Here is a 16,226-nt window from a genome sequence, read left to right as displayed (position 1 = left end):
ATAGTTGCCTGCTTGTTCATTTCAGAGGTGTTATCTAATTGGAATCATAGCAGATTGATCCAGGGAAATGGGCTAAACAATTTTGTGGAAATATGCTCCTGAGAATGGAGATAAATTTCCTAACTCACAAATGTGATTGGTGTCAGATCTATGTACAGTTACATCACCCTTCAATCCCTTTATTTCCAGTCCCAGGCCAATGAGCTTTGCACTTCTAAACCTGTCACATTTTTGTATTATGGCAGTAGGTGACATAAATAATAAACTTGTAGATTTTAATAATATTCTTATTGATACCACTGTTCTAATTTCAATTACTGATTCGTAGAAACTTGACTTTATTATTTTTCCATAAACTCACAATTTATAAACAATTTTTTCCTCAGATTTAAATTAGCTACCATTCATAGGTAGGCTACCTGTCCACTATGTTATCTGCACATTTTACCTAAATAATATTGGAATTTTTTTACCATTTTGGATGTGAAGAAATGTAAGTTTTCAGGTTAAGATAAGATGACAGAGATACCAAAGTAATGGAATCAGTCTAAATGATACTTTGATTTTACTATGCCCATCTTGTTTTTTTAAAATTTTTTTCATTTTAAATTTAGTAGATATCTATCTCTATCTGTATCTGTATCTCTATCTCTATCATCTATCTATATCTATACATACACTCAACTTGTACATATTCATGAGTTGCCACATGATGTTTCTCTACATTCATATATTGTATAATGTTTAAATTATATTGATCTCCTCAAATATTTGTAATGTCTTTACAGCAAAACATCAAGGATCATTTTTGTAGCCTTTAGAACTACGCAGTAGATTATCAGTACCTATCGTCACCTCTTTGTGTAATAGCAGAGCTGAGCTTACTGTTTTGTATCTGTCACCTCGTTCATAAGCACATACTCATAACTACACAGGGCTGCAGTTCCAATACCAGCTCTGTAGTAGAACAGCTCTCTGTGACCTTCCTTACTTGAACTCTGTACTGCATTTTCATTCATTGTTTTATGAAGCCCATAACCCTCAGGCCTCTATTATGAAGTTGTAATAAGAACTAAGTGGGTTAATTAAATATGAGGTGTATCTAGAAACTAACAAATGATCAGAAATGTCTGTTTTTTCTACTTGTATTCATAGCAGGGGGCTTAGCATGGTGCATTATCATACACAGCGTCACACAAGAAACGCTCAATTTATGGAAGGCTACTGAAATTATTTGAGTGCCCACTGTCAATCAAACATTGGCCTAGGGTTCTCAAATATCTACTCTTTACTCAATCACATAATCTGTCAGAAAATGATTGGTCATTTTATTTTTCTCATCAGGCTTATGAGAATAAGGGTCTCTCTACAGTAAAGCTAATAAATGGATTTTATAAATTTAAAATCATTTTTATTTTAACTCCTTTCCAAGTTCCAATCTGAAATTCTATAATGCTCGATAATAAGAAATAGTATTTCCCAACCTTCTTAGTAATTGTTAATTAACCAATATACCAATTTTCCTGTTTCAATAGGAAGATTAGTATTAGTTTTCCTCCAGCAGTGATAATCAGCTTTATCTCTGCGGACATGGAACTGGGAAATCGCACCGTCCTGACTGAGTTCATCTTGGTGGGGATTTCAGCAGACCCTCGCTGGCAGATGATCCTATTTGGGATAATCCTAGCCATCTATTTGGCAACCTTGTCAGGGAACCTGACCCTGGTCATCTTAATCCGGATTGACTCCCGGCTGCACACACCTATGTACTTTTTCATCGGCAGTCTGTCATTTTTGGATTTCTGGTACACCTCTGTGTACACCCCCAAAATCCTGGCCAATTGTGTTTCTGAAGATAAGCGCATTTCCTTGGCTGGATGTGGGGCTCAGCTGTTCTTCTCCTGCGTCGTGGCCTACACTGAGTGCTACCTGCTGGCAGCCATGGCCTACGACCGCTACGTGGCAATCTGCAGTCCACTGCTGTACTCAGGTGCCATGTCCACCTCCCTCTGCACGGGGCTCGTTGCCGGCTCCTATGTAGGCGGGTTTCTGAATGCCATAGCCCACACCGCCAGCACCTTCTGGCTGAGTTTCTGTGGTAGAAACATCATTGACCACTTTTTCTGCGATGCTCCACCATTAGTGAAAATGTCCTGTACAGACACCCGGGTCTATGAAAAAGTCCTCCTAGGAGTGGTGGGTTTCACAGTCCTCTCCTGCCTGCTTGTGATCTTCATTTCCTATTTCAACATCCTCCTGGCTATCCTGAGGATCCGCTCTGCCTCAGGGAGGCGCAAGGCTTTTTCCACCTGCGCTTCCCACCTGGTTTCAGTCATGCTCTTCTACGGATCCTTGCTGTTCATGTATTCAAGGCCAAGCTCCAGCTACTCCTTGGAGAAAGACAAAATGGCTGCCCTGTTCTACACCGTGGTCAACCCGCTGCTTAACCCACTCATCTACAGCCTGAGAAACAAAGACGTCAAGGATGCCTTCAGAAAAGTAACGCAGACCATACGACCACAGGCATGAGGGTTATTATCTCTTGCTCAATGCTGTTATTATGTTTTTCAGGTAATATATGCTGTGAACATATTTGTGCACATTGCTGTATGTCATTCTGTTTTTTTTTTTTGGTTTTTCTCCGGTACCGGGAATCAAACTCACGACCTTGCGCTTGCCAGGCAGGCACTTTGCCGCTGAGCTAAATCCCCAGCCCCTGTCATTCTGTTTTGACAAGTTGTATTTTAAAAATGAAATATTGAACAAAACGCTTTTTAATTGTCGTTATTTGTTGTGATATGAGCTCTTTTAAGCCTAGAGCACTCTGTTGCTTGCTGTGCTATAAAATGCTACTTTACTGCTTTGTAGTACAAGATTTCATGAAATTCATTCTGGTGGTTGTCACTGGGAGGTCTTGGGAGGGAGTGAGTAGTTTCCAGTGGTCCCTATAGTTCAATATTGATCCTTGGTGAACAATCTTTAGTGGGTGAGATTTGGAATCATGAAACGCCTTGACGTTTTATCAAGACATTAAATTTTAATTTTCAATAACAAGTTCTCTTTAAAGTCTTCAAAAATGTTGCAATTTTGTATGTGTCTAGGAACTTTATTCTATGTTCAACATCATTTTTATTACTGAATTGCAAATTTAAAAAGGGAAATACCTTTGAAAGCATCAGAATGGTTAAAATAGACTGCTAGTGCAATTTCTGATGAGAACATGGAGCAAGAGGAACTTTCATTTATTGTTTATGAGAATGCAAATTGCTGCATCAACTTTGGAAGACTGTTCATTTCTTACAAAGCTATACTCAGTTTTACCAAACAATCCAGCAATCACTATTTTAGATATTTATCCAATTAAGTACAAAAGTTATTTCTACACTAAGAACTGAAAACAAGCTCCCTTTGTAAACCTGTGTCTTCTATGTCACTGTGACACTAGGTAAAGTATTTAGGAGTGGTTTGCATTGCAAAACAACCAACAGTAATAAAAACTAATACATTTTAAATCCATGGAACACATGTGTTCTGAGGATTGCGCATTCCCCAAAGAATATTCTCTGCTAGGGTGAATATGTCCTCTAGGTACTTTACCTTAGGCCATGCAGTAGTGTAAGGGAAATAGCACCATTGCATTAAATGAAACAAATTATGAACAAGAAAAAAAAAATCACATTGTAGGATCCCCATGTTTCCTCTGCATGTTCCTTTGTGACCAAATGAAATAGAAAGTCTCAACTATCACAGCCAAGCCACTGCATGTTTTTCCCTGTGGGCTGGAACCAAACCAAAGCCTAAGGTATCACAAGACACTGATAACCTAACATTTAGGTTGTGGTGAAAAATCTAATAGATTGCTAACCACATAGAAACCAGCCCTGGCCCTAGGTCTAATTTCTTAAGCACTCACTTAAATTAGATAGGCCAGACCCCTACCCATAGCAGAGGGTGAAACTAAGTTGAACATCTCTTGTCTTGTTATCCTGTGCAATAACATGCTGCAAAACTAATAAATTTCCCCAATTAATTTTATGGGTGGTTCGCCCTGGCATTTAGGAAGTCTTGGAATCCCAATAGGCCCTCTCTAGGATAGTTTGTGGTACTACCTGGGGCATTCTCTGCCATGGCCTTTGGGAAATTTCTACTGCACTTTTCAGGGGAAGGGACACAATCTAGAGCCATGCTAATGTCTTAAAATCAGGATATTTTAACTTTGGAAAAAGTCCCTATAGCTCAGTTTTCAAAATATAATAATGTCTTAGATGCTTTACACAATGCCTTTTATAAGAGTGCAAGTGAAGGGTTATCAGTTGAGTTTTACAAGTGAGGAGCTTTCACCTTGAAGTTTAAAATTTTGTTATTGAAAGACTGTTGTGATTAGTGACCAGAGAATGTTAACAAAATTCTCTACAATAAAAGACAGAAGACCAATAGCAGGCACTGCACCAATTGTATTAGTTGAAAATTTCTTATTCTTTTTATATCTTATCATATATAAGTGCCCTTTTTATTTTGACCAAAAATATCTTGACAGGCTTTATTCATCCATCATATTGGAAACTTAGCTGTAATTGACTAGTAGTAGTTAGGATATTCTTTCCAGATGTCAATAATCTGTGGTATGATTTCATCACATCCTCATATTAATCATTATGTAGAAAAATAAATGGGTCAGTATTAAGAAGAAAAGTAATTGAATACTTTGGGTTGCTGAAAGTGTATATCTTTATTTTGCATTAAGCCTAAATTGCTTTATAAAAACTATATCAACATTAAACTGAATCTACAGAGTATAGCAGAGATGATAGTTTAACCACTAAAACCAAACAAAGAAACTAATACAAAAGGAATATTTTGATTGAATTTCATTTGATAGAAATTCATTTTTTTAATAATACACTTCCTCAACCTTCTTTGAAGGAGTGTGTCATCACTTATCAATGAGGGGAGGAATTCATGTGAATCAGATACAAGCTTGTGATAAATGAAAGAGTTTTTTCAGAGCTTCTTTCACATCTTTATTCCTCAGACTGTAGATCATGGTGTTCAACATGGGGAAAAGCACAGTATAAAGGGTAGAAACTATTTTGTCCCTCTCAAGGTTGTAGCTGGAACTGGGGCAAGAGCAGATGTAGAAGATGGAGCCATAGTACAGGGTGAGGGAAATGAGGTGGGAGGAGCATGTGGAGAAGGCCTTGAGGCGGCCCTGGGTGGAGCGGATCCTCAAGATGGCGGCGATGATGAAGAGGTAGGAGGCCAGGATGAGCAGGGTGGGGGTGATGACACTGGAAGCGAACACATAGTACAGCACAGACTGGTGGCTGTCTGTCACATCACGTGTCAACTTCGCTAGGGGTGGGACATCACAGAAAAAGTCATCAGTGACATTGTCACTGCAAAAATCCAGAGTGAACGTGTTGCTGGTTAAGATTATTGTACTGATGAAGCCCCCAGTATAGGAGCACACAACCAGACAGATGCACAATCTGCTTGACACAGCCTGAGCACAGAGCAGGGCTTGCGGTCATAGGCCATGGCAGCCAGCAAGTAGCACTCAGTGTAGCACAACCCAGCGGAGAAGAACTGAGTCACACAGCCTGCCAAAGAGATGCTTTTGTCCTCAGAGATGCAGGTCACTAGGCCCTTTGGGGTATAAACAGAAGAATACAAAAGATGCAGAAAAGACAGACTTCAACGAAAAAATACATGGGTGTGTGGAGCCAGGCGTCATTACAGATCAGCAGCATGAGGATGTTGTTTCCTAGCAAGGTCCCAGAGTACATGCCCAGAAACAGGAGAAACAGGACCAGCTGCACTGCGAGGTCTGTTGTGAAGCCCAGCAGGATGAATTCTGTCCCTGTGTGGTTGCCCCTCTTCATGGCTCAGAGTTCACCTAGGGATGAGGTAGACACGAGTTTGACTGTTTATCCAGGATCAGTGAGGTCAGCTTGGTGCTGGGCTCTGAGATGTTATTAAGGCTTAAGGAGAATCCTGTCTCCTGTGAGTCATGCGTGGGAATTTCCCATGCTTCAATATATTCATTACAATGATATACATTTAATATCAGGCAAGTTAAAATACCTTTGGATGTCCTCTTTTTTCCAAGGCTTGTATCTGCCTCCAGTGCTTTTTTGGACTCTTGAGGTATATGGCTACAAGGAAGATAGGATGAAGCCTTATTCTATGGAGTCTTTATTCTAGGTGGATGAAGTTTATTAAAAAATAAATAAAACCATAACATCAGATAGATGTGCAATTGATGTTCCATGTACTTGAGAAAGTAAAAGTAGATGAAGGGATCATGTGTAGTCAGACTGTTCGAATGCAGATGCAGAGACCCATGAAAACTGGGGAGGTACCTGCAGTTCAGGAGGTGACAACTACGTCTTTTTCCACAATTACAGAGGACACTGTCCCCTCAGCTGGAGCCTTTGATGTCTTTCACATAAATCTCAGGGAAAAAGCCTGATGGAGAATGAGGGGGAAAGTTTGGTTGAGACAGACAAGTTAATCTTTTTTTTTTTTTTATGCCAGGTTTAAAAAAGTGTTACATCATTGTGGGTATTTGAGGTCTAAACTCCTGGGGCTAAGCATATTTCCAGGTCTCTGTGACTAGCCATGGACATAATTCTTTAAGCAAGTTATTCTAAGTGGATTTTGCGTTTATCAGTAGCTCTGAATCATCACACTGATGAATTCTCTTTTTCAGACAAACCTTTTTAGTGCTTCCTTTATGATCATGAAATGAAATTTAATGTCAGTGTGTCCAACTGCACATGCATGGCTACACTCACCTGTTAGCTAACCTGTCAAGTAAAAATGTGACTTATAGAAACACATTTCCAAGCACGTTTAAAAATTACATGTAATACTTTTATAATATGATAATATTTATAAGATTTATTATAAATATTTCAAATTATAATACCAAAAAGAGAATTTAAGGAAATAGATATATAGTGAAGTAGATAACACATGAAGAATCACCATTATTTTATTAGTGACTCAATCAAGAGTGGTATTTCATTGTTGATGTGATTTTACTGACAGGGCAGACAACTCTTGATAAATTTCCAAACAGAGAAAATAGTGATCCCTTTTCAATTTAAAATCCTTGGGTAAATTGGCATATAGGAAACCTTGCAAAATGTATTTTTTCTGTTTTTAGAATGGTATTGATTTTATATTTATATACAGTAATACCTTAGTTCGCAAACATTTCAATTTGTGAACAATTAGATTTGCAAACAGAAGTGTTCAGCAAAAATTTGCTTCCCTTCACGAACTCTGCATTGGGTGATAAATACCACTATGGCCGTCTTCCCAGCAGGAACATGAATGCAGCTATCTTCCCCAGAATCGCGGACCAAATTAAGTTTGTGAACCAAGGTACCACTGTTATTTTAGATCTTTTTCAGAGCACAATGTCTGTCAAGACTCGATGTAGATGCAGGGACACCTTTACCCCCACATTCAACCGTCCTGTGGATACAGGGATCTTTCACAGTTGTCTGCTATATGTCATGTAGCCAGCGAGGTCCAAATTTGTGACAAGTAAATACCTGAATATGCAGTCAAAAGATGATCTACAAGGCTGTTATCATGTGATAAGATATTCTATTCCGAAGCTTTACATTTATTTGTGAATATTTACAGATTCTTCTAGGAATGATGTGAAAAGACAGAAAATAATATTAGAATATCACTCAGTTGTCAAGTTGTATGTAGTGATATATGCTCCATTTACTTTTTCTAATGGTTTTGGGGTCAAAGAAAGAAGAGAGCTTATTAGGATATAAACTCCAAGAGTAATGCCTTTTGCTCATTTTTTGGCATTTTATATTCCCATTGTGTACAGTAGTGCATGGCAGAGAATGGACACCCAGTTAGTGCTTACTGATCGGTGGGTGGATGAGAACCTTACTCAGGTGAGAAATGGTTTGATGGATTGATGTTCTGATGTCATTTTACTTCAAATGGTGTCATTTTACTTCAAAACTGTGATAGAATTTGATTTGGTGAGCTTACATGCTGTTCCTGGCACTACGATGCCTAGGTTGTTTGTATCTGTTGCAGAGTCCTATAGGAAAAAAAAAAAAAGAAGAAACTGGTCCACAAAATAATCAACTCCACACACTATTTGTTTATCTAAATGAAATATGTGTGCAAGAAAGCATTTCCCCTGTCTTCAAAAGATGGTCACTGTGTCCTGATGGGTCGGTACAGGCCATAGTACAAATCAGAGCTGCCTGCACAGTGCAGCGAAAGCTGAAAAAACATTTGATTTTTAGGCTGTTAAGAAGGATTTAAGGTCACCACTAGTCAACAGTGTAAAACCTCTATTTCCTCCTGTGTGAGATGAGGATGATTTATATTTTATTTGAGCTGTAGTGAAGGAGTAAATTCTACTAAAGATTAAGCACAGTGCCTGGCATGTTCTTAACACTTGACTAACAAGTGGTTCTCATTTTTTTTTTGTGCACAATATCAGAGGACCATTATTTCTCACTTAGCAGGTTGTATGTAATCTCTAAGAAATCTGTTTTTGTGCTTGCAATTCATGCTTATTCCTAGATCACAAGAGAAATGTTGAAATGATACCAGTTCTATCATTACTTTATTGCTATTATTCTTTGATAGGGGAGCCTTATCCTCATGGTAATGTAGTAAAGATGCAGGAGTTATCACATGTAAAAGTGCTTCATAATATTGTAAATTTCAAAGGATGAGCTATAAAGAGATGTGTGTTTCAGTCTTTTGTGGACAATTTCTTGTCCACAAGCTTAGAGTGGAGCTTAGAGTACGCTGTATATAAAGTGCACAGTACAGTATCCTATGAGAATATCTGTCCTGTGTAAATACTGATGTAATAAAGTAATAAGGCAATGACCTTGCCTTTTTGTCTAGAACATTTGAAATGGATGCAATTTGAGTTTTGATCGTCGATCCCATGAGCTTGTTCATTCATCTACCAACATCCCCTCCCCCATCACGACCTCCTTGGCACACTTACTCTCTCAGCAGGAACTGGGGTCTCAAAGGACCTTGAACCTTACTGCAAACTGGGTTGGAAAGGGATCTAGCTTTTATGATCCATCAAATAACAACCAGTGCTTGTGGGGCTAAGGGGAAACTCTCTTACTCTATTGGAGGGAAGGAAACTTAGTACAATCCCTTTGGAAACTAGTATGGAGACTCCAAAAATCTGAACCTACAAATTGCATTTGCTCCAGCTATTCCTCTTCTAGGGATCTTCCCAAAAGAGTTAGAGATGTCATATCACAGTGATACATGCATGCACATGTGTCTTGGTTATGTTTCTGTCTCGCTGAGACAAAAATACATGGTGTGCAGAATTGAAGGAAAGGTTTATTGAGCTCACGGTTTGTAGAGATTTCACTCCATAATGAGCTGGCTCCAAAGCCGTGGAATCCAGAGTGATTCTCCACCCTTTTGATGTGTCAAGCCTCATGCATGCTTTCCCCTCTTAGGTCTATTTTATCTAGATAATTGACTTTTACTGCTGTCCAGTCCCTTTGAGATTCTTACAAAAATGACATCACTTTTCTACCTTAAATAAAGGCTTGTAATCTGCTCTGGACCACACACACACACACACACACACACACACACACACACACAGAGAGAGAGAAAGAGAAAGGGTGCACCTCCTTGGTGTTTGCCCTGATACTTACTATGTACACTGGGAAAAACCCTGAACTGTATTTGTTAATCAGAACAATAAAATCAAGATATCTGTTGGGATATGGTTAACCAGTCAACATGCTCAGTTTCCTAACATTTACAGGTTAAAAAGGAAATTTTCATTAACATGTTGAGACTCCTTTCTCTTTTTAGAAATAAGCTTCACTGTCAGAGGTCTTCTAAAAAAACCCAAAAAACCCATGCCTCCACACTTTCTTAAAGAACGGCAAACTGAAGGGAATTTACATTTTTCTTGCTATCTTTTGTCCTTTATACTATTATACCAATATCTGCTTTTTCATTCTTATGCCTCAATTATAGTTGAGATATTAATAAAGTGTGATTTTGTTAGTGGGTCCTGGTTGCTGCTTTTTCGTTCAAAAGTGTAGACTATTTTCTCCTTGTGATATTATCTTTGCTAAGTTTTTCTTTTTGCCACTGATAGTGTGAAATGGTCTTGCATGTGAACTCCTAGTATTTTCAGAAATTAAAATAGGAAGATGATAAAGGTGTTTCAAAAAGGACCCTTTATTAGCATTATCACATTACTAGGTACAAGGCTATGAGACTGATTGTGAAGACCAAATAAATGTTCAAGTTTTAGCATCTGAATTAAGCAATTTACCTAATATTTCCAACAAGAACATCTTCTCCACGAATTCACACCTGCTGGGTCCAGAACCTTTTATGTCTGTTTTGGGATTCCTAGGGTTACAGATTGCTGAAGCCCCTTGGGATTTCACAGTTTGTGGCTGGACTGACGGGACAACTAAAAAAAACTGTATGTTGATAAATCAGGTGCTGTTCAATAAGATACAGCAGAGAATTTGGAGACCATATTTCCCTGGTGAAAAAAGTAATCAAGTGTAAATTACATTTTTATTCTCTTTTGTGTAGAAGCTAAACTAAAGGATGTATACAGAAATATTATGCATGCCCATACTGATCACCTGTGTATATCTGCATATTGAGGCACACAAGACCTGCCACACTGATACTTCTATGACATGTCAGCAGTCATGACAGTGTCCAAATCCATTCCACAGCCTTCAGACACTTCCTTTTGCTGCAGCATGTGCAGCTGTCTTTACTACATCATTGGGTTTAAAATAAGATAGTGAGGCTTACCTAGTATGTATGAATAAGCAGAAATTCAAATACAGAGGGTCCATATTTTATTAATATGAGAAAACATAATAGATATGAGGAACTGTGTTTTCTAAGCTGTCCTGGAAAAATTAGGAGCTCTTCAGAGAATTGGAATGAGGAAAAAACAATGATGACTCAGGACTCTGATGTGTCTTGGGAAAGCAAATTAGTGTAGACCAGTTGTCTTTACTGATTAGAACTAAAAACACAATCTAGAAAACTCAACCGTTAAAATCCTCTCAGGTTATTATGGAAAGGGAAAAATTTCTGAATCCTATGTGGTTGCACCTGTGTTAATCAGTGTGGTCTGATTCATCCTTAACTTTTCGTTCTCCTCAGTTTACTGCCCTTAAAGCCCAGTCCATACATGCTTTGCAGATTGCTGCCAATACATACTGGTGAGATCCTGTAACTCCTTAGTGTTATGTTTTCATTTTTAGTTAGTTAAATTTTTTCTACCTTCTTGTTTATAGTTAGCGCATATTTGTCTTTGATTTCTTCATCTTATGTAGTGGTATTTAACTTCCCATCTTTAGGCAAGGTGGAGGAAAGGGACACAAGCTCCCCAGTGCTGTACTTAGAAGACCTGTGTCCAGGGAGACTGCAGGCTCCCTGGGGCATGGGGTGGGCAGGAATGAGGGACTGGCGTGCGGACAAAGGCTTTTGTTGTTAGTCCTTAGTCTGTCCAGTGTCCTTGCCCATACGTTAGGGCCTCAGTTCTTCCCCGCATCAGTTCTTTCAGCTAAGCACAGAGTCTTTGTCAGTGTCTATTGTTTAACTGCTCTTGCTTCCTTGCAGTCCTTGGAAACAGGCCCTGGCTATGACCACAGCCACCTCAGTCCTAAAGGATGAGAGATGAGGAACTTCTATGAAGCTACAGTTGGGTTTATCCAAGTGCTCTTTCATGCAAATGGTCACAGTTGTATAAGCAAAATACCCTGTGGCTTATCTGAGTACTATTTCATAGTTATAATCAGTGCTATCACTAGTTGGTCTTTAGTGTCCAGTCCTCTGCCTGCACAACAAGCCAGGCCATCAGTTCTGGAATGAAAAGTCCACAGAGCCACCACAAGCTGCATCTTATCAGTGTCCTGTTTCCCTGGAGACACCTCCATCTGTATAGTCTTGCAATATGTGTGCTAACTAATTTCGTTGAGAGAAATAGTACAACTGTAGACACTGAAATTTTTCCTCAATCTTTTCCCATATATATTTTATTGTACTTAAGTGTTCTCTTTATTGCCACCAACAATACGTGGACAGCCTTCTTTTTCTTTGGTGGAAGGATGCTGCCAGGACCTGCGTAGCAGTTGTGTATTTCCACATGACACTGATCCATAGTAATATTACCCAATCACATCATAGTAGGAGGAAAAAAAAAAGGGTCAACATTAGAAGAGAGAGAAGAACATAAATCTTAACTCTTAGGAATGCCAGAAATACTACATATTTCTCTATTTATATTAAACCTAGACACTGCTTATTAAAGATTATTAAAATTAAAATGACATGTGTATAGCAGAGATGGTAGTTCAATCAGTGAAACAAAAGTAAAGAGGCTAACAAAAGGATATATTTTGTTTGAATTTCATTTAATAGAAATTAATTTTTTTAACAATACACTTCCTCAGCCTTCTTTGAAGGAGTGTGTTATCACTTCGCAATGATGGGAGGAAGTCCCTTGTGAATCAGACACCAGCCTGTGATAAATGAAAGAGTTTTTTCAGAGCTTCTTTCACATCTTTATTCCTCAGACTGTAAATCATGGGGTTCAACATGGGGAAAAGCACAGTATAAAAGGTGGAAACAAGCTTATCCCGCTCAAGGGAGTAGCTGGAACTGGGGCGAGAGTAGATGTAGAGGATAGAGCCATAGTACAGGGTGACAGAGACGAGGTGGGAGGAGCATGTGGAGAAGGCCTTGAGGCGGCCCTGGGTGGAGCGAATCCTCAAGATGGCGGCGATGATGAAGAGGTAGGAGGCCAGGATGAGCAGGGTGGGGGTGATGACGTTGGAGGTCAGTAGGAAGTAGAGCACAGACTGGTAGCTGTCTGTCACATCACATGCCAACTTCACCAGGGGTGGGACATCACAGAAAAAATCATCAATGACATTGTCACTGCAAAAGTCCAGAGTGAATGTGTTACTGGTTAAGATTATTGCGTTGACAAAACCCCCAGTATAGGAGTACACAACCAGACAGATGCATAATCTCCTTGACATGGCCTGAGCATAGAGCAGGGGGTTGGAGATGGCCACATAGCGGTCGTAGGCCATGGCGGCCAGCAGGTAGCACTCAGTGTAGGCCAGTCCAGCGGAGAAGAAGAACTGGGCCACACAGCCTGCAAAGGAGATGCTTTTGTCCTCAGAGATGCAGGTCACTAGGATCTTCGGGGTGTAGACTGAAGAATACCAAAGGTCCAGAAAAGACAGATTTCCAATGAAAAAATACATGGGCGTGTGGAGCCGGGCATCATTACAGATCAGTATGATGAGGGTGGTGTTTCCTAGCAAGGTCAGTGAGTACACTCCCAGGAACAGGAGAAACAGGACCAGCTGCATCGTGGGGTCTGTTGTGAAGCCCAGCAGGATGAATTCGGTCACAGTGTGGTTGCCCCTCTCCATGGCTCTCAGGGATGCAGTAGACAAGAGTTTGAGTGTTTATCCAGGATCATGAGGACATGTGCTGTGTTAGCCCCTGAGATACTGTTAAGGCTAAAGGAAAATCCTGCTGCTGTGGCTGATGTGCGAGACTTTCCTATTCTTCAATATGTCCATTACTATGCCATCATTTAGTAACAGGAAATGATAATGCCTTTGGGAGGTTTGTCTCACTTTCTTTCAAGAAATGTGTCAGCCACAAATCATATTTCAGACTCTTGGATTTTTTTGTTTGTGTTTGTAACATGTGTTCCTCTTCTACTCATTTAAAGATTTCTTTTAGAACACAAACAGCTTTTAAGTCTTGATGTACTTTGAGGAATATTTTTACCTTGTTTTGGACTGTCCTATGGTTCTAAAGTATTATCCTCCTTGTCTGCCGTATATTGTACATTCAGTGATATCCTGACTTCTGTGACAATTTAAATATCCAACCATAGTCACAGTGATATTCTGCAAGGCTGTTACCATGGGATAGGTTGCTCAAGTCCAAAGCTCTCCTCTTCTCTCTGTGAATATGGATGTAAAATGTAGAAATTATGTGCAAAAATAGAAAATGTTTTTAGAATCTAAAAATGTTTTTAGAATACTTCTAAGCGGTCAACTTACCTGAGGTGATAATACCTCCATTTACTTTTTCCAGTAGGTCTTTTGTGTCAGAGACAGGAGCTTACTAAGATGTAAACTCCATGGTTACCAATTTTTGTTTGTATTTTGCATCTTATATCCCCAATGTGTAGAAAAGTTCACAGCAAAAACAGACACACAGTTAACCCTGATGAGGGACCATGTGAGAACCTAGAGAAGGGAAAACAGCTAGTAGGACTGACATTCCAATTGCATTCAAATCGTGTCATTTTTCCCCAAAAGTACCATAGAATTTTGTTCAATGGCCTACCTGCATTTCCTGGCACTAGTAAGCCCAGATTGTTATCATTCTTTGCAGAGTCCTATAGGAAAAAAGCAATAAAATGAAAAGGAGAAACAAGTACACAAATAGCATCACCAAATATTTGTTTTTCCCATATGAAATATGAACTGTAAAACAGTGTTTTCTAGGAGTGCAACAGACTACCATTATACCAGGATGGATTTCGACAGAGAGCATGACTTAAAAATCAGAGCTGCTTGGTTGGTCCAGGGAAAGTGGAAAAAACTTTTGTCTTTTAGGCAGTTAACTAGTCAAGAATGTGAAAGTTCCACTGTTTTGGATATATGAGAATAATTATTTATATTTTTGAAAAAGAGTCAACTTAGTGAACACTAAACACCATGCCTGGCTTGTTAACAACAGAGGGGTAATAAATGACTCTCAATGTTTTTGTACATAAAATAGGTTGAGCTGTGTTTCTAGTTTAGCAGGTTGTAGGTGATTCCCAAGAACCTGTTTTCATGAAAATAACATATGTCCTTGTCAGCCTTGTCTATAGGTCACAGTGAGAAATGCGGACATGACTGTTCGTTCTACTATTATTGGTATTAATTCTGACAGGAGTAAAACATTATAAAAGAGTCAAGGAATTAACACGTGTAAAAGTGCAACATTATCCATTTGAAAAGATGAGCTACAAACCGATATAAGCTTCAGGCCTGATGTTGACAATTTCTAGAGTTTCGACCTTTGTGCACTTAGTTCAGTTCCTCTGATTGCATTTTTTTTATCTACTTAATGAAATAACAGTAACTTGCTAATGGAATTGTAGCAAAATTTAAAGGAGGCATTATCGTTAACACACTCAGTCCAGTGTCATATAAAGGATCTGTCCTGTGTACCTACTGACGTTACACAGCAGTATAGCAATGGTGTGGCCTTTTAATGTAATTTCTGTGCAAGGGCAGCCCATCGGCGCCAGGACACTCTTTCATTATTTCATCAGCAGCTTCTCTTTTCCCAGGCAGGATGACCTCTGCACAGCCCTGCCGTGGAGCTCACAGTCTTTGACTCTCTGTTGCCTCCATTCAAGAATTTTGCATAGGTGTATCACTTTAGCAAGGTGATTAACTGTATTGTGTTGCAGTCCTTTTGAGATTCTCATAAACTGTAGAACTTTTCACCCTGAAAAATGTTTGTATCTCAGCCTGGACCACACATACAATGACACAGAGTGTGCATTTGCTTGTGTCTGCCCTAACCCCCCATCCTCCTGATACTGGGAGAGACACTGAGTTCTGTATTTGTTAGTTAGAACAAGAAATGAGGTGATTTTTGTTAAGTAGTCACCATGCTCACCTTCCTAACATGTATGAGCTAAAAAGGAATTTTCCATGAAAAGTGTTACAGTGCTCGTTTGCCTTTAGAAGTAAGCTTCATTTTCAGAGGGCTTCTAAGAAATTCCCTATGCCTCCATATGTTCTTAAAGAGTGGTAACTTGAAGGAATTTTACCCTTTTTTTGATCTCTGTTGTCCCTTTTACTAATAATATCTGCATTTTCATTTTCCTCCCACAATTACACTTGAGATATTAACAAAGGGTTTTACTTTGGTTAGTGGCTCCTGGTTGTTGCTTGTTTCTTCCCAAAAGTGGACTATTTTCTCCTTGTGATTTTGTCTTTACTAATTTCTTTTTTTTGTCTTGGATCTCAGGAAATTCTCCTGTGTGTGAACTGCTAGTATTTTCATGAATTAAAATAGGAACGTGATGAAGATGTTTCCAAAAAGACCCTTCCAAAATTTAGCATTTATCACATATTAGTTTTAAAAGTCTATGA

The 16,226-nt window shown here is 39.0% G+C and overlaps 2 protein-coding genes and 1 pseudogene across 2 annotated transcripts; 1 reads left to right on the top strand and 2 right to left on the bottom strand.

The window, feature by feature from the left end:
* The first annotated feature begins 1,578 nt into the window (after window positions 1-1,578).
* Window positions 1,579-2,529, top strand: LOC102011892 (olfactory receptor 9G4). Its single transcript, XM_005407980.1, has one exon. It carries the CDS (start codon window positions 1,591-1,593, stop codon window positions 2,527-2,529), a length of 939 nt encoding a protein of 312 aa, XP_005408037.1. The 5' UTR covers window positions 1,579-1,590.
* Window positions 2,530-4,966: 2,437 nt separating this feature from the next.
* LOC102025825 lies at window positions 4,967-5,882 on the bottom strand (annotated as a pseudogene).
* A 6,663-nt stretch (window positions 5,883-12,545) lies between these two features.
* On the bottom strand, window positions 12,546-13,481 carry LOC102011568 (olfactory receptor 1013-like). The gene has a single exon (XM_005407979.1). It carries the CDS (start codon window positions 13,479-13,481, stop codon window positions 12,546-12,548), a length of 936 nt encoding a protein of 311 aa, XP_005408036.1.
* Between the last annotated feature and the right edge of the window lie 2,745 nt (window positions 13,482-16,226).

This window comes from Chinchilla lanigera, unplaced genomic scaffold (assembly GCF_000276665.1).
Source record: "Chinchilla lanigera isolate Chin_1 unplaced genomic scaffold, ChiLan1.0 scaffold00110, whole genome shotgun sequence".
NCBI classification, from domain to species: Eukaryota; Metazoa; Chordata; class Mammalia; order Rodentia; family Chinchillidae; genus Chinchilla; species Chinchilla lanigera.
This window is presented reverse-complemented; position numbering and strand designations above follow the sequence as displayed.